At 46.1% G+C, this 26,998-nt stretch overlaps 1 protein-coding gene across 1 annotated transcript in view; it reads right to left on the minus strand.

The window, feature by feature from the left end:
- The window catches only part of LOC145348482 (zinc metalloproteinase-disintegrin-like protein H3), a 180,365-nt gene that overhangs the window by 108,479 nt on the left and 44,888 nt on the right, over nt 1-26,998 (minus strand). Inside the window, exon 4 of the mRNA XM_080196673.1 lies at nt 26,564-26,738. Coding sequence (XP_080052799.1) covers nt 26,564-26,738 — 175 coding nt within the window. The remainder of the gene's footprint in view (nt 1-26,563; nt 26,739-26,998) is intronic.

The raw sequence follows: 26,998 nt of genomic DNA on the forward strand, positions 1-26,998 counted from the left end.
GGGGATAGCCAGTCAGGGGGAGATACCAGCAGTAGCCAGGCCTGTGACACCACAGCTGGTTCTGCTGTGGGGAAGGGTTGGGCAAAGAGCAAAGAGCAGTCGTAATTGGGAACTCATTAGTTAGAGGCACGGACAGGTGTTTCTGTGGCTGCAGTTGAGTCTCCAGGATGGGTGTTGCCAGGATCAAGGACGTCACTGAGCGATAGCAGGACATTCTTAAGGGGGAGGGTGAGCAGCCAGAGATTGTTGTACATATTGGTACCAACGACATAGAGAGGAAAAGAAATGAGGTCCTAAAATGTGAATATAGAAAGTTGGGCAGAAGGCTAACACACAGGACCCCGAAGGCAGTAATTTCTGGACTACTACCGGTACCACGTGCTAGTGAGAGTAGGAATAGGAAGATTAGGCAGATGAATGCCTGGCTTGAGAGATGGTGCAGGGCGGGCAGGGATTTAGATTTTTGGATCATTGGGATCTTTTCTGGGGAAGAGCTGATTTGTTCAAGAGGGCGGTGAGATTTACTAGAACGACTCAGGAGGGTTTAAACTAGTTTGGCGGGGCGGGGGGAGATCCAAAGCAGCAGGGAGACAGAAGAGAAGGTTGGGGACAACACAGAACAAAGAACAATACAGCACAGGAAACAGGCCCTTCAGCCCTCCAAGCCTGCGCCACTCATGTGCCCAACCAGACCATTCTTCTGTCTCCCTCCATTCCCAGTCTGCTCATGTGACCATCCAGATAAGTCTTAAATGATCCCAGCGTGTCTGCATTGACCACCCTACTTGGCAGTGCATTCCAGGCCCTCACCACCCTCTGTGTAAAACACGTCCCTCTGATATCTGAGTTAAACCTCACCCCCCCTTACCTTGAACCTGTGACGCCTCGTGTTTGTCACCTCCGACCTGGGAAAAAGCTTCCCACTGTTCACCCTATCTATACCCCTCATAATCTTATACACCTCTATTAGGTCTCCCCTCATTCTCCGTCTTTCCAGGGAGAACAACTCCAGTTTACCCAATCTCTCCTCATAGCTAAGACCGTCCATGCCAGGCAACATCCTGGTAAACCTTCTCTGTACTCTCTCCAAAGCCTCCACGTCCTTCTGGTAGTGCGGCGACCAGAACTGGATGCAGTACTCCAAATGTGGCCTAACCAGCATTCTATACAGCTGTAACATCAGACACCAATTTTTATACTCTATACCCCGTCCTATAAAGGCAAGCATGCCATATGCCTTCTTCACCATCTTCTCCGCCTATGCTGCCACCTTCAAGGATCTGTGGACTTGCACACCCAGGTCCCTCTGTCTGTCTATAATTTTGATGGTTCTGCCATTTATTATATAACTCCCCCCTACATTAGTCCTACCAAAATGCATCACTTCGCATTTATCTGGATTAAATTCCATCTGCCATTTCTCTGCCCAATTCTCCAGCCTATCTATATCCTGCTGTATTCTCCGACAATGTTCATCGCTATCCGCAAGTCTAGCCATCTTCATGTCATCCACAAACTTACTGATCACACCAGTTACATCTTCTTCCAAATCATTTATATATATCACAAAGAGCAGAGGTCCCAGTAAAGGCCCTGCAAACACCACTAGTCACAGACCTCCAGCTGGAAAAAGACTCTTCCACTGCTACCCTCTGTCTCCTGTGGCCAAGCCAGTTCTCTACCCATCTAGTCACCTCTGCTTTTATCCCATGAGATTTAACCTTTTGCACCAACCTGCCATGAGGGACTTTGTCAAATGCTTTACTAAAATCCACGTAGACGACATCCACGGCTCTACCTTCGTCAACCATTTTTGTCACCTCCTCAAAAAACTGCACCAAATTTGTGAGGCATGACCTCCCTCTTACAAAACCATGTTGTCTATCACTAATGAGGTTATTCCGTTCTAAATGTTCAAACATCCCATCTCCAAGAATCCTCTCCAACAACTTCCCTCCCACGGACATCAAGCTCACCAGCCTATAGTTACCCGGTTATCCTTGCTACCCTTCTTAAATAACAGTACCACATTCGCTATCCTCCAATCCTCAGGGACCTCACCTGTATCCAATGAAGAGACAAAGAACTCCATCAGAGGCCCAGCAATTTCATCTCTTGTCTCCCTGAGCAGTCTCGGATAGATGCCATCAGGTCTTGGGGATTTGTCAGTTTTAATGTTCCCTAAAAAACCTAGCACTTCCTCCCTCGTAATGAAGATTTTCTCTAATGGGTCAACACTTCCCTCTGAGACACTCCCAGTCAACACGTCCCTCTCCTTTGTGAACACTGATGCAAAGTATTCATTTAGGATCTCCCCTACCTCCTTGGGCTCGAAGCATAATTCCCCTCCTTTGACCCTGAGTGGTCCGATTTCTTTCCCTGACAACTCTTTTGTTCCTAAAGTATGAATAAAATGCCTTAGGATTCTCCTTAATTGTGTCTGCCAAGAACATTTCATGATCCCTTTTTGCCCTTCTAACTCCCCGTTTGAGTTCTTTCCTACTTTCTCTGCATTCCTCCAGTGCTCTGTCTGTTCTTAGTTGCCGGACCTAACGCACGCTTCTCTTTTCTTTTTGATCAGATCCTCAATTTCCCTGGTTATCCACGGCTCTCAAATCCTAACTTTCCTATCCTTCCTTTTCACAGACACATGCCTGTCCTGCAGCCCCATCAACTGCTCCTTAAAAGACAGAAGTTAAAGAGAGCACATTAATTAGTAAAGGCAGTGTCAGTAATCCTAGTACCAGACAGATCAGACAGAAGCAAGGCAGAGAGCAAGCAAAGTCCAGATTAAACTGCATTTATTTCAATGCAAGAGGGCTGACAGGCAAGGCAGATGAACTCAGGGCATGGATGGGTACGTGGGACTGGGATATTATAGCAATTACTGAAACATGGCTAAGGGAGGGAGAGGACTGGCAGCTCAATGTTCCAGGGTACAGATGCGATAGGAAAGATAGAACAGGAGGTAAGAGAGGAGGGAGAGTTGCACTGTTGATTAGGGTAAACATTACAGCCGTACTGAGAGGGGATATATCTGAGGGTTCGGCCACTGAGTCTATATGGGGAGAACTGAGAAATAAGAAGGGGGAAATCACTTTGATAGAGTTGTACTATAGACCCCCTAACAGTTAGCGGGAAATTGAGGAGCAAATATGAAAGGAGATTATAGATAGCTCCAAAAAAATAGGATGGTAATAGTCGGAGATTTTAACTTTCCCATCATTGACTGGGACAGCGATAGTTTTAGAGGGTTGGATGGAGAGAAATTTGCTGACTGTATTCAGGAGGAATTTCTCATTCAGTATGAGAAAGGGGGCGAGACAGGGGGCAAAACTTGACCTCCTCTTGGGAAATAAGGAAGAGCAGGTGACAGAAGTGTTAATGAGGGATCACTTCGGGACCAGTGACCATAATTCTATTAGTCTGAAGATAGGTCTGTCCCAAAAGTTGAAATTCTAAATTGGGGCACAGCCAATTTTGATGGTATCAGGCAGGAACTTTCAAAAGTTAATAGGGGGAGTCTGCGGGAAGGAAAAGGGACATCTGGTAAGTGATATGCTTTCAGAAGTGTGTTAACTAGGGTTCAGGGTGAACACTTTCCTCTTAGAGTGAAGGGCAAAGCTGGCAGAAGTCGGGAACCCTGGTTGATTCGGGATATTGAGGCCCTAGTCAAGAAGAAGAAAGAGGCACATGACATGCAAAGACAGCTGGTATCAAGTGAATCTCTTGAAGAGAATAGGAGTGTAGGAGTAGAGTTATGGGAGAAGTCAGGAGGGCAAAAAGGGGACACGAGATTGTTTTGGCAGTTAAGGCAAAGGAAAATCCAAAGAGCTTCTACAAATATATAAAGGGCAAAAGAGTAAGAAGGGAGAGAGTAAAACCTCTTAAAAATCAACAAGGTAATCCATGTGCAGATCCACAAGAGATGGATGAGATCCTAAATGAATATTTCTCATCAGTAGTTACTGTTGAGAAAAGCATGGATGTTAGGGAACTTGGAGAAATCAATATTGATGTCTTGAGGAGTGTACATATTACAGAGAAGGACGTGCTGGAAGTCTTAAAGTGCATCAAGGTAGATAAAACCCCAGGACCTGATGAAGTGTATCTCAGGACATTGTGGGAGGCTAGGGAGGAAATTGCGGGTCCCCTAGCCGAGATATTTGAATCATCGATTGTCATGGGTGAAGTGCCTGAAGATTGGAGGGTGGCAAATGTTGTGCCTTTGTTTAAAAAGGGCTGCAGGGAAAAGCCTGGGAACTACAGGCCAGTGAGCCTCACATCTGTGGTGGGTAAATTGTTGGAAGGTATTTTAAGAGACAGGATCTACAGGCATTTAGAGACACAAGGACTGATTCGGGACAGTAGCATGGCTTTGTGAGTGGAAAATCATGTCTCACTAATTTGACTGAGCTTTTTGAAGGGGTAACCAAGAAGGTAGATGAGGGCAGTGCAATTGATGTTGTCTACATGGCCTTTAGCAAGACCTTTGACAAGGTACTGCACGGTAGGTTGTTGCATAACGTGAAATCTCACGGGATCCAAGGTGAGGTATCTAAATGGATACAAAATTGACTTCTTGAGAGAAGGTGGTTGCAGAGGGTTGTTTTTCAAACTAGAGGCCTGTAACCAGCGGTGTGCCTCAGGGATCAGTGCTGGGCCCACTGTTATTTGTCACTTATATTAATGATTTGGATGAGAATATAGGAGGCATGGTTAGTAAATTTGCAGATGAGACCAAGATTGGTGGCATAGTGGACAGTGAAGAAAGTTATCTCCAGTTGCAATGGGATTTTGACCAATTGGGCCAGTGGACTGACGAATGGCAGATGCATTTTAATTTAGACAAATGCAAGGTGGTGCATTTTGGTAGACTGAACCAGGTCAAGACTTACTCAGCTACTGGTAGACCATAAGAACATAAGAAATAGGAGCAGGAGTAGGCCATCTAGCCCTTTGAGCCTGCCCCGCCATTCAATAAGATCATGGCTGATCTGAAGTGGCTCAGTTCCACTTTCCCGCCTTCTCCCCATAACCCTTAATCCCCTTGCCTATCAAAAACCTATCTACCCGCGTCTTAAATGTATTTAGCGAGGCAGCCTCCACCACTTCAACGGGCAGAGAATTCCAGACGTTCACCACCCTTTGAGTGAAGAAGTTCTTCCTCAACTCCGTTCTAAACTGCGCCCCCCTTTATCTTGAGGCTGTGCCCTCTAGTCCTACTGTCCTTTCTGAGCGGGAAGAGCCTCTCCACCTCTATCCTATCCATCCCATTCATCATCTTGTACATCTCAATGAGATCTCCCCTCATCCTTCTAAACTCTAACGAGTACAAACCCAGTCTATTCAGCCTCTCCTCATAGCTCAACCCCCTCAATTCCGGTATCAGCTTAGTGAACCTCCTCTGCACTCCCTCCAAGGCCAAAATATCCTTGCGTAAGTGTGGTGACCAAAACTGCACACAGTACTCCAGCTGCAGCCTCACCAATGCCCTATACAGCTGCAGCAAGACCTCCCTACTTTTATTTTCAATCCCCCTCGCTATGAAGGCCAGCATCCCATTCGCCTTCCTGACCACCTGCTGTACCTGCAGGCTGGGTTTTTGCAACTCATGCACAAGGACCCCGAGGTCCCTCAGCACCGTCGCATGCTGCAGCTTTTCGACATGTAAGTAGTAGTCCTTCCTACCATTATTCCTACCAAAGTGCACAACCTCACACTTGCCAACATTAAATTCCATTTGCCAGTTCCTTGCCCATTCGCCCAGCCTATCTAGATCCCTCTGCAGACTTTCCACACCCTCTGCACAATTTGCCGTTCCACCAATCTTTGTGTCATCAGCAAATTTCGACACCTTACACTCGGTTCCCTCCTCCAGATCATCTATATAAATGGTAAATAGCTGAGGCCCCAGCACCGACCCCTGGGGCACTCCACTAGTCACCAACCGCCAATCCGAATAGCACCCATTGACACCCACTCTCTGCCTCCTATTTGACAGCCAATCCCCTATGTACGCTAACACCCCACCCCCAACTCCATGCCCCCTAACCTTCTGTAACAACCTCTTGTGCAGCATCTTATCAAACGCCTTCTGAAAATCAAGAAACACCACATCCACTGGTTCTCCTCTATCCACCGCACTGGACACATCCTCATAGAATTCCAATAAATTCGTCAGACACGACTTCCCCTTAACGAAACCATGCTGCTTCTGCTCTATCAAACAGTTCTCAAGATGCCTCGCTATTTTCTCCTTGATTACGGATTCAAGCATTTTACCTACAACAGACGTTAAACTAACGGGCCTATAATTCCCTGCCTTTTGCCTGCTAACCTTTTTAAACAACGGCGTAACATTAGCCGTTTTCCAATCTTCCGGCACTTCCCCGGAATCCAGCAAGGTTTGGAAAATAATCATCAAGCCATCCACTATCACCTCCGCCATTTCTTTCAGAACCCTTGGATGCACTCCATCCGGTCCTGGTAGGGCGTTGGGGAGAGTTACAGAACAAAGAGCTCAAGGGGTACATGTTCATAGCTCCTTGAAAGTGGAGTCACAGCTGGACAGAGTGTGAAGAATGCATTTGCCATGCTTGGTTTCATCAGTCGGAACATTGAATACAGGAGTTGGGACGTCTTGTTGAAGTTATACAAGACATTGGTAAGGCCACACTTGAAATACCGTGTGCAATTCTGGTCATCCTATTAGAGAAACAATATTATTAAACTAGAAAGAGTACAGAAAAGATTTACTGGGATGCTACCAGGGTTTGATGCATTGAGTTATAAGGAGAGGCTGAATCGAACATAGAACATATAACACTACAGCACAAATAGGCTCTTCGGACCACAAGTTGCGCCGATCATATCTCTACCTACTACACTTACCTATAACCCTCAATCCTATTAAGTCCCATGTACTCATCCAGAAGTCTTTTAAAATACCTTATCGAATTTGCCTCCACCACCACGGACGGCAGCCGATTCCACTCAACCACCGCCCTCTGAGTGAAAAACTTACCCCTGACATCTCCTCTGTACCTACTCCCTCGCACCCTAAACCTGTGTCCTCTTGTGGCAGCCATTTCAGCCCTGGGAAAAAGCCTCTGAGAATCCACCCGATCAATACCTCAAATAGACTGGGACGTTTTTCCTCTGGAGCATAGGAGGCTGAGGGGTGACCTTACAGAGGTCTATAAAATAATGAGGGGCATAGACAAGGTAGATAGTCAATATATTTTCCCAAAGTTAGGGAGTCTAAAACTAGAGGGCATAGGTTTATGGTGAGAGGAGAGAGATACAAAAGTGTCGAGATTGGCAATTTTTTCACACAGTGGGGGTGAGTGTCTGGAACAAACTGCCAGAGGTTAATAGTAGAGGTGGGTACAATTTTATCTTTTAAAAAGCATTTAGACAGTTACATGGATAAGATGGGTATAGAAGCCAAATGGTTTTGTGAAGGGTAGGTGGTTTTGTGAAGGGTAGGTCGTACCTCACAAACCTTATTGAGTTTTTTGGAAAAGTGACCAAAGAGGTGGATAAGGGTAAGGCAGTTGACGTGGTGTATATGGATTTTAGCAAAGTGTTTGAGAAGGTTCCCCATGGTAGACTACTGCAGAAAATGCAGATGCATGGGATTGAGGGTGATTTAGCAGTTTGGATCAGGAATTGGCGAGCTGATAGAAGACAGAGGGTGGTGGTTGATGGAAAATATTCAACCTGGAGTTCAGTTACAAGTGGTGTACCTCAAGGATCTGTTTTGGGGCCACTGCTGTTTGTTATTTTTATAAATGACCTAGATGAGGGTGTAGCAGGATGAATTAGTAAATTTGCTGACGACACCAAAGTTGGAGGAGTTGTAGACAGTGAGGATGGATGTTTCAGTTTGCAGAGGGACATAGATAAGCTGCAGAGCTGGGCTGAGAGGTGGCAGATGGAGTTTAATACGGAAAAGTGTGAGGTGATTCACTTTGGTAAGAGTAACAGGAGTACAGAATACAGGGCTAATGGAAGGACTCTTAGTAGTGTTGACAGGCAGAGAGATCTCGGGGTACATGTGCATAGCTTCCTGAAAGTTGGCACCCAGGTTGATAAGGTTTTTAAGAAGGCCTATGGTGTGTTAGCTTTTATTGGTAGAGGGATTGAATTTCGGAGCCGTGAGGTCATGTTACAACTATACAAAACTCTGGTGCGGCCGCTCTTGGAGTATTGCATACAGTCCTGGTCGCTGCATTATAGGAAAGATGTGGAGGCATTGGAAAGGGTGCAGAGGAGGTTTACCAGGATGTTGCCTGGTATGGTGGGAAGGTCTTATGAGGAAAGGTTGAGGGATTTGAGGTTATTTTCATTAGAGAGAAGGTTACGAGGTGACCTAATTGAGGCTTACAAGATGATCATAGGATTGGATAGGGTGGACAGTGAGAGCCTTTTTCCTGGGATGGTGATGGCTAACACGAGGGGACATAGCTTTAAATTAAGGGGTGGTAGTTATAGGACGGATGTCAGAGGTAGGTTCTTTACTCAGGGGGTAGTAAGGGCGTGGAATGCCCTGCCTGCAGCAGTTGTGGACTCGCCAACTTTAAGGGCGTTCAGATGGTCAGTGGATAGGCATATGGATAACATTGGAATAGTTAGAGGGTCATTAGATTGGTTCCACTGGTCGGCGCAACATCAAGAGCCAAAGGGCCTGTACTGCGCTGTAATGTTCTATGTTCTAAATGCGGGCAATTGGGATTAACTTAGGGGTTTTAAGAAAAAAGGACGGCATAGCCAAGTTGCGTCGAAGGGCCTGTTTCCATGCTGTCAACCTCTTTGGCTCTGAATCCCCTAGAGGAAGTTAATTAGCAAAAATAGTAGGCTGTGGGATAGGAGGTAACACGCTGTCATGGATTGGGGATTGGCTAACAGGCAAAAACAGAGAGTAGGAATAAATGGGTAATTTTTGTGTTGACAAGCTGTGGCTCATGGGATACTGCAAGGATCAGTACTTGGGCCCCAGCCGTTCACAAAATATATCAAGAATTTACATGTGGGAACCTAATGTAATTTTCCCAGTTCACAGATGATACAATGCTGGTGGGAATGTGTGTTATTAGGAAGATATAAAATGGCTACAGGAAGATTTGGACAGATCTACTGAATGAGCAGATGGAATATAGGATGAAAAATGTGAGCTAATCCATTTTTATAGAAGGAGCAGCTGTGCAGGATATTTTCTGAATTGTAAGAGATTGGCTTTCAGGAAGGTTTGTGAAATGTTAGCCTTTATCAGAAGAGGATTTGAGTATAGGAGTAGTGATGTCTTGCTTCAATTGGAAAGCAGTTTGGTTAGACCGCACCTGGTTTGCTAGTTATTACCTAAAATCTCTCTCTCTCCTGGTGTTGTGGGAAGCTGTCCTGAATTCAAGCTGTGTATGTATCAAGAGGGGTGCTGAAAGTTACAAGGCTGGGAAGTCAGTGTTTCAGTTCTCCAACAAAGGACTAAGTTCCAGCTCCATGTGAGCATTTTCTGTGTTATACTTGTTTTGCTTTGTTTCAGGAGGTTTGTTGGTTATTGTTGTTAAGGATTATACAATATTATGGTTGTTTTTTCTTGTCTGTAATTGGTAAAAGTTATTGCTATATGTTATGTGAATTCTTAAATAAACTGTGTTTGGTAAAAGCTCCCTAGTGGGTCGGTTGAATCATACCCGAAGTAAAACATCTCATGCTCACCCTAGCCAAATTCACAGTGCAAAACTTATGAACCAGGCAGACTTTATGAAACACTTCTGACCTGAATTATAACACTATGTCCCTTTGTTTTTCAGAAAGTATAAAGCCAGGGATTCCTTAGTACTGTTTAGAATCATAGAACCATACAGTGCAGAAACAGGACCTTCGGCCCATCGAGCCTGCACCGACACACAATCCCACCCAGGCTCTATCCCCATATCCCTGCACATTTATCCACTAATCCCTCTCACCTACACATCCCAGGATACTAAGGGACAATTTTAGCATGGCCACTCAACCTAACCCGCACATCTTTGGACTCTGGGAGGAAATCGGAGCACCCAGAAGAAACCCACACAGACACAAGGAGAATGTGCAAACTCCACACAGACAGCGCTTGGTCTGTTCTGGCTGCTGCTTTGGATACACAAAAGGTCAAGCTGGGACTTTGGTGAGGAGGGGAACGAGAAACTAATTTTAAAATAACTGTTTAGTTAACACAATACAGACGTGTCACAGCTGCAGCATGTGAGTGACATTGCAATCCATGGCAGCCACATCTGCAGTGAGTATCTGGAGCTGGAGAAGATTGAGCTCAGAGTTAATAGGCTGGAGGCTGAGCTGCAGACAATGCTGATGCTCAGGGAGGGAAACAGTTACCCGGACATTTCATTCCAGAAGGAAGTCACACCCCTTAGGTTAGTATTGTCTGATTTGATCAGTATTTGGAGAAAGGGGGCCAGTCCGTGAGACAAGCAGGGAAGGGGATCGAGAAGGTGGGAGTAAAGGAGCCTCAAATTTAAACTTAAATTAAACAACCTGCTTGAATGTATAAGAGCAAGGGCTACTGTGTGGATGTTAGGGAATCTAGAACCTGCCATCGTGTATCAGTATACAGTGAAAAGCATTATTTCTTGCGAACTGTACAGACTTAGAGTGCAGAACAACCACGGTGAAGGAAGCCACTCAAGTGGGGAGTTAAAAAGAATATTGGGATAGAAGGGAACAGGATAGTTCGGGAGAAATGACACTCTTTTCTGCAGCCAAGAATCCAGAGGGCTGTGTTGTCTGCCTGGTGCCAGGGTTCAGGATATCTGCTTGGAGCTAAAGACGAACTTGCAGTGAGAAGCAAAAAATACTCGACCTCATCCTCACCCACTCTGAAACACCCTCTGAAACTCCACTCAAAGGCAATTAGGAATGGGCACTAAATGTGAGCCTAGGCAGTGATGTTCATTCTGCAAATTAATGGGTTGAGTTGAATGCACTGGCTGGAAGTGTGGTGGAGGCAGGTTCAATCAAGGCACTCGAGGGCATCTGATGGATTATTTGAATTAAAACAATGTGCAGGAGTAAGAATAAAAGGTAGGGAAATAGCACTAAGTCATTCAGAGGGCCAGTGCAGACATGATGGGCCAAATGTAACAATTTTGTGATTTTGTGAGCCACAACCCGAGCCAAGCTCAACTTTACAGCTGCAACGCTTGCTTCTCCCTAACATGGTGAAAAATTGTCCGTATTTCCTGTCCATAAAAACAGGATGATTCCAACCCAGCCAATAAAGACATCGACTCTCAATCACCAGCAAAGCACTGGGGAGAATTGAGTTCATAGAACAGCTCTTAAACAACAATAAGCTGCTAAGAAACACTCATCGGGTTCCAGCATGGAACATGGACAAAAGAGCTGAGCAAAGTGGTGAGGTGAGAGTGACTGCCCTCGACATCAAGACTTGAGAATCAGGAAACATTTTTTCAATTGTTGAACCAAGGAAGATGGTTGTGGTTTTTGGTCAATCAATTCATCCCTACAGGAATTCCTCCAAGTCAGAGTGTTTTATAGCACAGAAAGAGGTCCTTTGGCCCATTGTGTCTGTACCAGCCATTGAGCGCCTATCTATTCTAATCCCATTTACCAGCACTTGGTCCCTAGCCTTGTACACTATGGTGTTTCAAGTGCTCATCTAAATGCTTCTTAAATGCTGTGAGGGTTCCCACCTCTACCATCTTTCAGGCAGTGAGTTCCAGATTCCTATCATCCTCTGGGTGGAAAAGCTTTCCTCAAATCTCCTGCTCCTTACCTTAAAATTATTCCCCCTGGTTATTGACCCCTCTACTAAACATAGAACATAGAACATAGAACATTACAGCGTAGAACAGGCCCTTCGGCCCACGATGTTGCGCCGACCAGTTACAAAAACAATGACCCACTAGCCTATACCAATCCCTTTTCGTCCATAAACCTATCCAGAGATCTCTTAAACGCCCCCAAACTAGACGCATTTACAACTGCAGCAGGCAGGGCATTCCAATCCCTCACCACCCGCTGGGTAAAGAACCTACCCCTGACATCCGTCCTGTAGCTACCCCCCCCTTAATTTAAAGCCATGCCCCCTCGTGCTAGCTTTCTCCATCCGAGGAAAAAGGCTATCACTATCCACCCTATCTAAACCTCTAATCATCTTATATGTTTCAATAAGATCCCCTCTTAGCCGCCTTCTTTCCAACGAAAACAACCCTAAATCCCTCAGTCTCTCCTCATAGGACCTCCCCACCATACCAGGCAACATCCTAGTAAACCTCCTCTGCACCCTCTCCAACGCCTCCACATCCTTCTTGTAATGCGGGGACCAGAACTGCACACAGTACTCCAAGTGCGGCCGCACTAGAGTAGTGTACAGTTGCAACATTACACTGCGACTCCTAAATTCAATCCCCCTACCAATAAACGCCAAGACACCGTACGCCTTCTTAACAACCTTATCTACTTGATTCCCAACTTTCAGGGATCTATGTACACACACACCTAGATCCCTCTGTTCATCCACACTATTCAAAGTCCTCCCGTTAGCCCTATACTCGACACATCTGTTGCTCCTACCAAAGTGAATTACCTCACACTTCTCCGCATTAAATTCCATCCGCCACCTCTCGGCCCAGCTCTGCAACCTATCTAAGTCTCCCTGCAGACTATGACACCCTTCCTCACAATCTACCACACCTCCAACTTTGGTGTCATCAGCAAATTTACTAATCCACCCAACTATACCCTCATCCAGATCATTAATAAAAATTACAAACAACAGTGGCCCCAAAACAGATCCCTGAGGCACACCACTCGTAACTGTACTCCATGATGAATATTTACCATCCACCACCACCCTCTGTCTCCTATCTGATAGCCAATTCCTGATCCAACTTCCTAGATTACCCACAATCCCATACATCTGCATTTTCTGCAGAAGCCTACCATGGTGAACCTTATCGAACGCCTTACTAAAATCCATGTATACCACGTCAACTGCCTTGCCCCCATCCACCTCTTTGGTCACCTTCTCAAAAAACTCAATAAGGTTAGTAAGGCACGACCTACCCGCTACAAAACCATGCTGACTATTTCTAATCAATTCATTACACTCCAAATAACTATAAATCCTATCCCTAATAATTTTTTCTAAAACCTTGCCCACAACAGAAGTAAGACTCACCGGTCTATAATTCCCGGCAAAGTCTCTGTTCCCCTTCTTAAACAATGGGACAACATTCGCTATCCTCCAATCCTCCGGGACTACACCAGAGACCAATGACGACCTGAAGATCTGAGCCAGAGGCTCTGCAATCACCTCTCTAGCCTCCCAGAGAATCCTAGGGTAGATCCCATCCGGACCAGGGGACTTATCTATTTTCAGCCCCTCAAGAATTTCCAGCACATCCCCTTTATCAACCGTAATACTGTCTATTTTACACCCCTGCAACCCAATGTCCTCCTCAGCTATATTCATGTCCCCCTGCGTGAACACCGAAGAGAAATATTGGTTCAATACTTCTCCAATCTCCTCCGGTTCCACACACAACTTCCCCCTGCTGTCTGTAACTGGCCCTAATCTTGCCCTGACCAACCTTCTGTTCTTGACATACCTATAGAACGCCTTAGGATTCTCCTTAATCCTATCAGCCAAAGTCTTCTCATGTCCTCTTTTAGCCCTTCTCAACTCACTCTTCAACTCCCTCCTAGCCAATCTAAAGCTTTCTAGTGCACTATCTGAGCCCTCCAATCTCATCCGAACATAAGCCTCCTTTTTCTTTTTAACCATCGACTCAACTCTTTTAGTGCACCACGGTTCCCTAGATCTACCAAATCCACCATGCCTGACAGGGACATACCTATCAAGGACTCGCAGTAGCTGCTCCTTGAAAAAACTCCACATTTCAGACGTTCCCAGTCCCTGTAATCCCCTAATCCAATCCATGCTTCCTAATTCACTCCTGATAGCCTCATAATCGCCCTTACCCCAGCTAAAATTGCTGACCCGAGGTTCATGCCTATCTCTTCCCATCACTAAGGTGAACGTAACCGAATTGTGGTCACTATCACCAAAATGCACACCAACTTCCAAGTCTAGCACCTAAAGGGTCAAGTTTGACCCTAAAGGGTCAAGTTTCTTCCAATCTGCCCTGTGTATGTCCCTCATAATTTTGTACACCTCAATCAGGTCCCTCCTCAGCTTTCTCTTCTCAAAGGAAAGCAAGCCCAACCTAATGAGCCTCTCTTCATAGCTGAAACGCTCCATTCCAGGCAACATTCTGCTAAATCTCCTCTGAAACCTCTCCAGTAAGGGTGCTAAATCTCCTCTGCACCCTCTCTAAGGGTCAGGAACAGGAGGGGGCTGCGGAGAGGAAGGAGGGTGGGGACTGGAGGAAGGAGGGTGGGGACCGGAGGAAGGAGGGTGGGGACCAAATGCCTCAGCCTCTCAATCTGCATAACAGGTTTGAGGTTCTTGCTTCCAGTGTGGACAAGAACGAGGGCAGTGAGCTTGGTGAGCAAACTGCACACGGTACTGTGATGCAGACACAGGTCATAGGCAAAGAGAAGGTGAAAAGGAACATAGTAGTAATTGGGGACAGTGGGGTGAAGGGTATTGTCACGGTCCTTTGTCACAATGACAAAGTGCACAGAAGGGTGTGTTGTCTGCCTGGTGCTCGGGTCCAGGATGTCACATCTGGGCTGCAGAGGAACCTGGAGTGGGAGGGTGAAAATCCGGTCGTTGTAGTACATGTGGGTGCCAACGATGTAGGCAAAATGCGAACTGAGGATCAGGGGAGGGAGTTTGAAAAGCTGGGAATGGAAGTAAAAAGTAGAACCGACAAGGTGGTTATCTCCGGACTACTGCCTGAACCGAGTGCAGACGGACGTAGGGCTGATAAGATTAAGGAAGTGAATGGGTGGCTCAGGGATTGTGTGGGAGGAATGGGTTTGAATTTATGGGGCATTGGCATCAGTATTGGGGTAGGTGGGACCTGTTCAGGTGGGATGGGGTTGGTCTGAACCATGCTGGGACCAGAGTCCTGGCTAATCATGTAAATAGGACTGTAGTTAGGGCTTTAAACTAATTGGGGGGGGAGGGTGCGAGGGTAGGTGACATTACGGGGTCTAAAGTAAAGGAGAGGGTGCAGGTAAGGGAGCAGGCCAAGGATGTCCCAATAATGAAAGGAGTAGGGGGCGTGAGTATGGTTGGTGGCGTTCTGGCAAATAGGGTACAGGTGAAGGCTGGGATGAAGGCACTTTATCTGAATGCACGAAGCATTCGGAATAAAGTGGAGGAGCTGGTGGCGCAGATCAGCACAAATGGATATCATCTGGTGGCCATTACAGAGAACATAAGAACATAACATAAGAACATAAGAAATAGGAGCAGGAGTAGGCCATCTAGCCCTTCGAGCCTGCCCCGCCATTCAATAAGATCATGGCTGATCTGTCGTGGCTCAGTTCCACTTTCCCGCCCTCTCCCCATAACCCTTAATCCCCTCTCTTATCAAAAACCCATCAACCCGCTTCTTAAAAATATTTAGCGAGGCAGCCTCCACCACTTCAATGGGCAGAGAATTCCAGAGATTCACCACCCTTTGAGTGGAGAAGTTCCTCCTCAACTCCGTTCTAAACCGCCCCCCCTTTATCTTGAGGCTGTGCCCCCTAGTCCTACTGTCTTTTCTGAGCGGGAAAAGTCTCTCCACCTCTATCCTATCCATCCCATTCATCATCTTATACGTCTCAATGAGATCTCCCCTCATTCTTCTAAACTCTAACGAGTACAAGCCTAATTTATTCAGCCTCTCCTCATAGCTCAACCCCCTCAACTCCGGTATCAGCCTAGTAAACCTCCTCTGCACTCCCTCCAAGGCCAAAATATCTTTGCGCAGGTGCGGCGCCCAAAACTGCACACAGTACTCCAGCTGCGGCCTCACCAATGCCCTATACAGCTGCAGCAAGACCTCCCTACTTTTATATTCAATCCCCCTTGCTATGAAGGCCAGCATCCCATTCGCCTTCTTGACCACCTGCTGCACCTGCAAGCTGGGTTTTTGCGACTCATGCACAAGGACCCCGAGGTCCCTCTGCACCGTTGCCTGCTGCAGTTTTTCGCCACGTAAGTAATACTCCTTCCTACCATTATTCCTAGCAAAGTGGACCACCTAGCACTTGCCAACATTAAATTCCATTTGCCATTTCCTGGCCCATTCGCCCAGCCTATCTAGATCCTTCTGCAGACTCTCCACACCCTCTGCACAATTTGCCGTTCCACCAATCTTGGTGTCATCAGCAAATTTCGACACCCTGCACTCGGTTCCCTCCTCCAGATCATCTATATAAACGGTAAATAGCTGAGGCCCCAGCACCGACCCCTGGGGCACTCCACTAGTCACCATCCGCCAATCCGAATAGCACCCATTGACCCCCACTCTCTGCCTCCTATTTGACAACCAATCCTCTATCCACGCTAACACCCTACCCCCAACTCCATGTCCCTCGACCTTCTGCAATAACCTCTTGTGAGGTACTTTGTCAAACGCCTTCTGAAAATCAAGAAACACCACATCCACCGGCTCTCCTCTATCCACCGCCCTAGACACATCCTCATAGAACTCCAGTAAATTTGTCAGACACGACTTCCCTTTAATGAAACCGTGCTGCGTCTGCTCTATCAAGCAATTCCCTTCAAGATGCCTCGCAATTTCCTCCTTAATGACGGATTCTAACATTTTACCTACCACAGACGTTAAACTAACCGGCCTATAATTCCCCGCCTTTTGCCTGGCACCCTTCTTAAACAACGGCGTAACATTAGCCGTTTTCCAATCTTCCGGCACTTCCCCGGAATCCAGCGACGTCTGGAAAATAATCACCAAGGCATCCACTATCACCTCCGCCATTTCTTTCAGAACCCTCGGATGCATTCCATCCGGTCCTGGGGACTTGTCCACAATCAGTCCCTCCAGTCTGTCGAGCACCGCCTCTCTAGTAACAGTAATGTCATTAAGACCCTCCACTCCTACCACCTTTCCATCTCAAACACCCGGCAAATTATTCACGTCCTCCTCCGTGAAGACAGAGGCTGCAAGGTGACAGGGGCTGGGAACTGAATGTCCAGGGGTATCAAGTGTTTAGGAAGGATAGGCAGGAGGAAAAAGTGGGGGGGGGGGGGGGGCGTAGCTCTGCTGATTAAGGATAGCATCAGGGTGGTAGTAAGGGATGATATAGGAACCAAACAGCAGAATGTTGAATCGTTGTGGGTGAAGATTAGGAACAGCAAAGGGAGGAAGACGCTGGTGGGTGTCGTTTATAGGCCCCTGAATAATGATCTGGAGGTGGGTAGGGCTGTTAACGCGCAAATAAATGCGGCGTGCAGGAATGGAACGGCGATAATTGTGGGGGATTTCAATCTACATATTGATTGGTCGACCCATGTAGGACGCGGTGGGCTTGAGAAGGAGTTCTTGGAATGCTGCCGGGATAGTTTCCTTGAACAGTGTGTGTTGGAGCCGACGAGGGAGCGAGCTATCTTGGATCTGGTGTTATGTAATGAGGCGGGTAGAATTAGGGACCTTGTGGTGAAGGATCCTCTTGGGGAGAGTGATCATTGTATGGTGGAGTTTCTGATGCAGATGGAGGAGGAGAAAGTGGGTTCCCGGACATGTGTCCTTTGTTTGAACAGAGGGGAGTACGGTAGGATGAGAGGGGAATTGGCGAATGTGGACTGGGGGAGTGTGTTGGAAGGTAAGTCTGCTGAGGAACAGTGGAGGATCTTTAACGAGATCTTTCTTGGTGCTCAGCAGAAATTTATTCCGGTGGTTAAAAAGGATCGTAGGAGGAGAGATAATCAGCCGTGGATAACGAAGGAGGTAAAGGAAAGTGTTAAATTAAAAGCGGATGTGTTTAGAGTAGCTAAGAGTAGTGGGTGAGAAGAGGATTGGGAGAGGTTTAAATGTCAACAAAGAATGACAAAGAAGTTGATAAAGAAGGGTAGGGTAAACTATGAAGCTGGGCTAGCGCTTAATATAAAAAAGGATAGCAAGAGCTTTTATAAATACATAAAAAGGAAGAGGCTGGCTAGGGTGAACGTTGGACCCTTAGAGGATGAGAGGGGGGACTTAGTGGTAGGGGATGGGGAAATGGCTGAGGCCTTGAATAACTTTTTTGTTTCGGTCTTCACGGAGGAGGACGTGAATAATTTGCCGGGTGTTAGCGATGGAAAGATGGTAGGAGTGGAGGGTCTCAATGACATTATTGTTACTAGAGAGGCGGTGCTCGACAGACTGGAGGGACTGATTGTGGACAAGTCCCCAGGACCGGATGGAATGCATCCAAGGGTTCTGAAAGAAATGGCGGAAGTGATAGTGGATGCCTTGGTGGTTATTTTCCAAACCTCGCTGGATTCCGGGGAAGTGCCGGAAGATTGGAAAACGGCTAATGTTACGCCGTTGTTTAAGAAGGGTGGCAGGCAAAGGCGGGGAATTATAGGCCGGTTAGTTTAACGTCTGTTGTAGGAAAAATGTTAGAATCCGTGATCAAGGAGAAAATAGCGAGGCATCTTGAGGAGAATTGTTTGGTAGAGCAGACGCAGCACGGTTTTGTTAAGGGGAAGTCGTGTCTGATGAATTTATTGGAGTTCTATGAGGATGTGTCTAGGGCGGTGGATAGAGGAGAGCCGGTGGATGTGGTGTTTCTTGATTTTCAGAAGGCGTTTGACAAGGTGCCTCACAAGAGGTTATTGTAGAAGGTCGGGGGCATGGAGTTGGGGGTAGGGTGTTAGCGTGGATAGAGGATTGGCTGTCAAATAGGAGGCAGAGAGTGGGGGTCAATGAGTGCTATTCGTATTGGCGGTCGGTGACTAGTGGAGTGCCCCAGGGGTCGGTGCTGGGGCCTCAGATATTCACCATGTATATAGATGATCTGGAGGAGAGAACCGAGTGTATGGTGTCGAAGTTTGCTGATGACTCCAAGATTGGTGGAACGGCAAATTGTGCGGAGGGTGTGGAGAGTCTGCAGAAGGATCTAGATAGGCTGGGTGAATGGGCCAGGAACTGGCAAATGGAATTTAATGTTGGCAACTGTGAGGTTGTCCACTTTGGTAGGAATAATGGTAGGAAGGACTATTACTTACATGGCGAAAAACTGCAGCAGGCGACGGTGCAGAGGGATCTCGGGGTCCTTGTGCATGATTCGCAAAAACCCAGCCTGCAGGTGCAGCAGGTGGTCAGGAAGGCGAATGGGATGCTGGCCTTCATAGCGAGGGGGATTGAATATAAAAGTAGGGAGGTCTTGCTGCAGCTGTACAGGGCACTGGTGAGCCCGCAGCTGGAGTACTGTGTGCAGTTTTGGTCACCGCACTTACGCAAGGATATTTTGGCCTTGGAGGGAGCGCAGAGGAGGTTTACTAGGCTGATTCCGGAGTTGAGGGGGTTGAGCTATGAGGAGAGGCTGAATAAACTAGGCTTGTACTCGTTAGAGTTTAGAAGAATGAGGGGCGATCTCATTGAGATGTGTAAGATGTTGAATGGGATGGATAGGAGAGAGGTGGAGAGGCTCTTCCCGCTCAGAAAGGACAGTAGGACTAGAGGGCACAGCCTCAGGATAAAGGGTTTAGAACGGAGTTGAGGAGGAACTTCTTCACTCAAAGGGTGGTGAATCTCTGGAATTCTCTGCCCGTTGAAGTGGTGGAGGCTGCCTCGCTAAATATTTTTAAGACGCGGGTTGATGGGTTTTTGATAAGAGAGGGGATTAAGGGTTATGGGGAGAGGGCGGGAATGTGGAACTGAGCCACAACAGATCAGCCATGATCTTACTGAATGGCGGGGCAGGCTCGAGGGGCTAGATGGCCTACTCCTGCACCTATTTCTTATGTTCTTATGTTCAGTACAATCACATCCTTCCTATTAAAAGCTGACCAAAACAGCACACAATACTCTAGCTGCGGCCTAACGAGTGTTTTATACACCTACGTCATAACCTCCTTGCTTGAACCTCTATGCCTCAACTAATAAAGGAAATATCCCATATGCCTTCTTAACCACCTTATTTACCTGTCCTGTGCCTTTAGGGATCTTTAGACATGTAACCAAGGTCCCTGCGGTCCTCAGTACTACCATTCATTGTATATTTCCTTGCCTTGTTGGTCCTAACAAGTGTTTTATACAGTTCCTTATACTCATGACTGTGTGGCCAAATTCCCTTCAACTTGATTTTCACACCACCGTAGAGGGCTGGATCTCAAACAATGATCAGAGTACCGGAAAGAAATAGGGAATCTGGTGAACTCTCCTTCGATGTCAACAAAATGAAGGAGATTATCATCAACTTCAGGAAGGATAGTGGAGGGCATGAACCTGTCTCCATCAACATGGATGAAGTGGAATTGGTCAAGAGCTTCAAGTTTCTAGGTGCCCAAATCACCAACAACTGGTCCCTTCACACCAACACTATAGTTAAGAAAGCCTACTTTCTCAGGAGGCTAAGGAAGTTTGACATGTCCGCTACGACTCTCACCAATTTTTACAGATGCACCATAGAAAGCATTCTTTCTGGATTTATCACAGCCTGCTCTGACCAAGACCGTAAGAAATTACATAAGGTTGTGAATGTAGCCCAGTCCATCACACAAACCAGCCTCCCATCCATTGACACTGTCGACACTTTCCATTGCCTCGGAAAATCAGCCAGCATAATCAAGGGCCCCATACACCCCGGACATTCTCTCTTCCATTTTCTTCCTTTGGGAGAAAGATACAAAAGTCTGAGGTCACGTACCAACCGACTCAAGAACAGATTCTTCCCTGCTACTGTCAGATTTTTGAATGGCCCTACCTTACATTAAGCTGATCTTTCTCTACCCCCTAGCCATGACTATAACACTACATTCTGCACTCTCTCCTTTCTTTTACCCTTCAGTATTCTACAAGTGGTATGCTTGCCTGTACAGCATGCAAGAAATAATCCTTTTTACTATACTGATACATGATGACAGTATGGTGGCACAGTGGTTAGCACTGCTGCCTCACAGCACCAGGGACACAGGTTCAATTCCCGGCTTGGGTCACTGTCAGGTTGTTGGTGATCTGCACCTTCTCCTCATGTGTGTGTAGAACCTTCAGGTGCTCTGGTTTCCTCCCACATTCTGAAAGACATGCTGGTTAGGTACATTGGCCATGCTAAATTTTCCCTCAGTGTACCTAAACAGGCACCAGAGTGTGATGACTAAAAAATTTTCACACTAGCTTCAATGCAGTGTGAATATGAGCTTACTTGTGACATGAATAAATAAACTTTAAAAATGTGACAATAGTAAATCAAATCAAATCCTCCCAAAATGCATCACCTCACACTTTTCAGTATTAAATTCCCTCTGCCTGTACTCTGCCCATTTGACCCAGGCGTGTCAGTTCCTCTGGGACTCCTAGAGTAGATTGCTAACTGAAAGTACTCTATGTGCTGTTGTCAGAATTGCAAATAAAGGGATTTTAGTGAAGGGACTTCTACCTCCAAGGACTTATTACAGGACCCAGCACCAATCCCAGTGGCACACCACGAACACCTTTGACCAATACCCTCTGCTTCCTGCTACTAAGCCAATTTTGGATCCAATTTACCAAACTGCCCTGGATTCCATGGTCCCATGATCCTTCTTGATCACCCTCCCATGTGGGTCCTTGTCAAAAGCTTTACTGAAGTCCCTGTTGCGTCTTGGGCCCAACCAGCTTCAGCTTCCATCAAAAGGTCAAAGGTGGTGTGTTCGCTGATGTTCAGCCCTAATCATTGCTGAAACCAGGATTCACGGTGAGCACGTTTCCCTTAGAGTGAAGGGCAAGGCTGGCAGTAGTAGGGAACCCTGGGTGACTCGGAATATTGAGGCCCTGGTCAAGAAGAGTAAGGAGGCACATGACATGCATAGGCATCTGGGATCAAGTGGATCCCTTGAAGAGTATAGGGGGTGTAGGAGTAGGGTTAAGAGAGAAATCAGGGGGGCAGAAAGGGGACACGAGATTGTTTTGGCAGATAAGGCAAAGGAGAATCCAAGGAGTTTCTACAAATACATAAAAGGCAAAAGAGTAACTAGGGAGAGAGTAGGGCCTCTTAAGAATCAACAAGGTTGTCTATGTGCATATCCACAAGAGATGGGTGAGGTCCTAAATGAATATTTCTCATCAGTTGCGCAAGGATATTTTGGCCCTGGAGGGAGTGCAGAGGAGGTTTACTAGGCTGATACCAGAGTTGAGGGGATTGAGCTATGAGGAGAGGCTGAATAAACTAGGCTTGTACTCGTTAGAGTTTAGAAGAATGAGGGGAGATCTCATTGAGACGTATAAGATGATGAATGGGATGGATAGGATAGAGGTGGAGAGACTCTTCCCGCTCAAAAAAGACAGTAGGACTAGGGGGCACAGCCTCAAGATAAAGGGGAGGCGGTTTAGAACGGAGTTGAGGAGGAACTTCTTCACTCAAAGGGTGGTGAATCTCTGGAATTCTCTGCCCGTTGAAGTGGTGGAGGCTGCCTCGCTAAATATTTTTAAGAAGCAGGTTGATGGGTTCTTGATAAGAGAGGGGATTAAGGGTTATGGGGAGAGGGCGGGAAAGTGGAACTGAGCCACAACAGATCAGCCATGATCTTATTGAATGGCGGGGCAGGCTCGAAGGGCTAGATGGCCTACTCCTGCTCCTATTTCTTATGTTCTTATGTTCTTATGTTCTTTTACTGTTGGGAAAAGGATCAATGTTAGGGAACTTGAGGAAATGAATAGTGATGTCTTGAGGTGTGTACATATTACAGAGAAGGGGGTGCTGGAAGTCTTAAAGCCAAATCCCTGGAACCTGATGAAGTGAAGCCAGGACACCATGGATGACCAGGGAGGAAATTGCGGGTGCCCTAGCAGAGATATTTGAATCATCGATAGTCACGGGTGAGGTGTCTGAAGATTGGAGGGTGGCAAATGTTGTGCCTTTGTTTAAAAAGGGCTAAAGGGAAAAGCCTGGGAACTACAGGCCAGTGAGCCTCACATCTGTGGTGGGTAAACTGTTGGAAAGTACTTTGAGAGACAGGGTCTACAGGCATTTAGAGATGCAAGGATTGGTTAGGGACAGTCAGCATGGCTTTGTGAGTGGAAATCGTGTTTTTTTGAAGGGGTAACCAAGAAGGTAGATGAGGACAGTGCAGCTGATTTGTCTACATGGACTTTCGCAAGACCTTTGACAAGGTACCGCATGGTAGGTTGTTGCATGAGGTTAAATCTCACAGGATCCAGGGTGAGGTAGCCAAATGGATACAAAATTGGCTTGATGACAGAAGACAGAAGGTGGTTGTAGAGGGTTGTTTTTCAAACTGGAGGCCTGTGACCAGTGGTGTGCCTCAGGGATCAGTGTTGGGCCCACTGTTATTTGCCATTTATATTAATGATTTGGATGACAATTTAGGAGGCATGGTTAGTAGGTTTGCAGATAACACCAAGATTGGTGCCATAGTAGACAGTGAAGAAGGATATCTAGGATTGCAAAGGGATCTTGATCAATTGGGCCAGTGGATTGATGAATGGCAGATGGAGTTTAATTTAGACAAATGTGAGGTGATGCATTTTGGCCGATCGAACCAGGGCAGAACTTATTCAGTTAATCGTAGGATGCGAGGAGAGTTTCAGAATAAAGAGATCTAGGGGTACACTACAGGGTGGTGAAGAAATCATTCAGCATGCTTGGTCTCATTGGTCAGAACATTGAATACAGGAGTTGGGATGTCTTATTGAAGTTGTACAAGACATTGGTAGGGCCACACTTGGAATACTGTGTACAGTTATGGTCACCCTATTATAGAAAGGATATTACTAAACTAGAAAGACTGCAGAAAATACTCAGGGATGTTATCAGCATTTGATGGTTTGCATTATAAGGAGAGGCTGGATAGACTGGAGCTTTTTTCTCTGGAGTGTAGAAGGCTTCGGGGTGATCTTATCTATAAAATAATGAGGTGCACAGATCAGCTAGATAGTCAATATCTTTTCCCGAAGGTAGGGGATCTAAAACTAGAGGGCATAGGTTTAAGGTGAGAGGGAAGAGGTACAAAACGGTTCAGAGGGGCAATTTTTTCACACAGAGGGTGGTGAGTGTCTGGAACAAGCTGCCAGAGGCAATAGGAGAGGTGGGTACAATTTTGTCTTTTAAAAAGTGTTTAGAGAGTTACATGGGTAAGATGGGTATCGAGGGATATGGGCCAAATGAGGGCAATTGGGACTAGCTTAGGGGTTATAAAAGGGTGGCATGAACAAGTTGGGCCGAATGGTCTGTTTCCATGCAGTAAACCTCTATGACTCTATGAAATAGTCCATACCCGCATTCACGAAGACTTGGACTGCATTCAGGCTTAGGCTGATAAGTGAGGTAACAATCATGCCTCACAAATGCCAGGCAATGACTAAGAATGTAAAAAAAAACCTCACGCAGTGAATCGAGGTTGTAGAAGTCACTTCCAGAACTCGTTGTTGATTCCAAAGTGAAGTAAATATAGAAACCAGAAGCAGAAGACCATTCAAGCTTGTTCCACAACTCATTTTGATTATCTTTGATCATTAAATTCAGTAGCCTGATAACCCCCTTCTGCCACATCCCATCATCCCTTTAGCCATAAGAGCTGCCTACTTTCTTCCTGAAATCAGATGAGATTTTGGCCTCAACTACTTTCTGTGGGAATGAATTCCACGCATTCACCAGCCTCTGGGTAAAGAAATTTCTCCTCACTTCAGTTCTAAAAGATTTACCCCTTATTCTCAAACTATGGCCCCCTAGTTCTGGACTCCCCCACCATTGGGAATATTCTTTCTGAATTCACCCTTTCTAACCCTGTTAGAATTTTATAAGTTTCTATGAGATTCCCCTCTCACTCTTCTAAACTTCAGTGAATATGATCCTAACTGACTTAATCTCTCCTCAAATGACAGACTTGCCATTCCAGGAATCAGCCTGGTAAACCTGTACTCCTTCTATAGCAAGGACATCCTTCCTCAGATAAGGACACTAAAGCTGCATACAATACTCCAGGTGTGGCCTCACCAATGCCCTTTATAAGACCCTTGTCAGGCCTCACTTGGAGTACTGTGCGCAGTTCTGGTCGCCTCACTATAGGAAGGACGTAGAAGCTATTGAAAGGGTACAGAGGAGATTTACAAGGATGTTGCCTGGATTGGGAGGCATGCCTTATGAAGATAGGTTGAGAGAGCTGGGACTCTTCTCCCTGGAGAGACGAAGGTTGAGAGGCGACCTGATAGAAGTTTATAAAATGTTGAGAGGAATAGATAGGGTGGATTCTCAGAGGCTATTTCCCCGGGTTGAAATGGTCGCTATGAGAGGACACAGATTTAAGGTGCGGGGAGGCAAGTACAGAAGTGATGTTAGGGGTAAGTTTTTCACTCAGAGGGTGGTGAGTGAATGGAATCGGCTACCATCAGTAGTGGTGGAGGCGAACTCACTGGGGTCTTTTAAAAGACTTCTGGATGAGTATATGGGATTTAGTCGGATTGGGGGTTATAGATAGGTCTATGGATTGGTAGGTGTTGATGTGATCGGCGCAACTCGTGGGCCGAAGGGCCTGTTTGTGCTGTAGTGTTCTAGGCTCTATGTTCTATACAATTGCAATAAAACGTCCCTATCCCTATACTCTATTCCTTTCACTATGAAGGCCAACATACCATTTGCTTCATTTACTGCCTGCTGTACCTGCATGCTTACTTTCAGGGACTGATGCATGGGGACACCAAGGTCTCGCTGAGTATCCACCTCTCTCAATTTACACCCATTTGAATAATAATCTGCCTTTCTATTATTGCTATCAAGGAGGATAACCTCACATTTACCAAATTACACTGCATCTGCCATGCATACAGCTACACTCAACCTATCTGAATTACCCTGAAGCATCTCTGTACCCTCCTCACAGCTCACCCTTCCACCCAACTTTATATAGCCTGAAAATTTAGAGATAATACATTTAGTTCCCTCTTTCAAATCATTAATATAGAATGTGAACAACTGGGGTCCAGGTACAGATTCCTGCGGTACCCCACTAGTTTAAAGTTTATTATTAGTGTCATAAATCAGCTTACATTAAAACTGCAATTAAGTGACTGTAAAAATCCCCTAGTCACCACAAGCCAGTGCCTGTTCGGGTACACTGACAGAGAATTTAGCATGGCCAATGCACCTAACCAGCACATCTTTCGGTAATGCCTACCAATCAGAGAAAGATTCATTTATCGCTATCCGCTAACCAGCTTTCTATCCATCTCAAGACATGACCTACAATCGCATGTTCTTTTGCTTTACTTAGCAGTCTGTGTGATCTCGTTTAGATTAGATAGGTAGATAAAGGAAAAGGGAATGAGAACATGGCACATCAATATGATTTGGACATTTTCCTTGGTTGGAGGGGATGCTACCTGTTCAGCTTGCTGGGTCGATAAGATTGTTTACATGCCACAATTTTAGAATTAATCGGTTCTTTCTTTTAGTTATTGTACTGCTGATTACTCACCCTCCGTGAACGATCAGACTGATGAGTGTCAATTAGTTTCTGATGGACAGTTCTGACTCCAAAGCTACTTGATTCTGGGGGGAGATCTTCGAATCTGTATAACAAATGACGGCCAACTTCATCTCCCTTCAGATGTTCAATGATGTAAATTTGATTACTGAAAATAATCTGAGCGCTGGAGGAGAGAAACAGAGAGAAAACACCCTTACCCTGGTGAAATACAAATCTGTATTTCCAAAAGGAATAACTCGCTCTGCAGAATAAATCATTTCTCAAACATTTCTCAATATTCATTTGATTCAAAGGATGTGGGTGTCGCTGACTAGACCAGCTTTTATTGCCCATTCCTAATTGCCCTTGAGAAGATGATGGTGAGCGGCCTTCTTGAACCAAAGCACTTCTTGTGGTGTAGGTACTTCCACAGTGCTGTTAGGG

Source organism: Carcharhinus amblyrhynchos, chromosome 1 (genome assembly GCF_965287045.1).
Source record: "Carcharhinus amblyrhynchos chromosome 1, sCarAmb.v2.hapA, whole genome shotgun sequence".
Taxonomy (NCBI): Eukaryota; Metazoa; Chordata; class Chondrichthyes; order Carcharhiniformes; family Carcharhinidae; genus Carcharhinus; species Carcharhinus amblyrhynchos.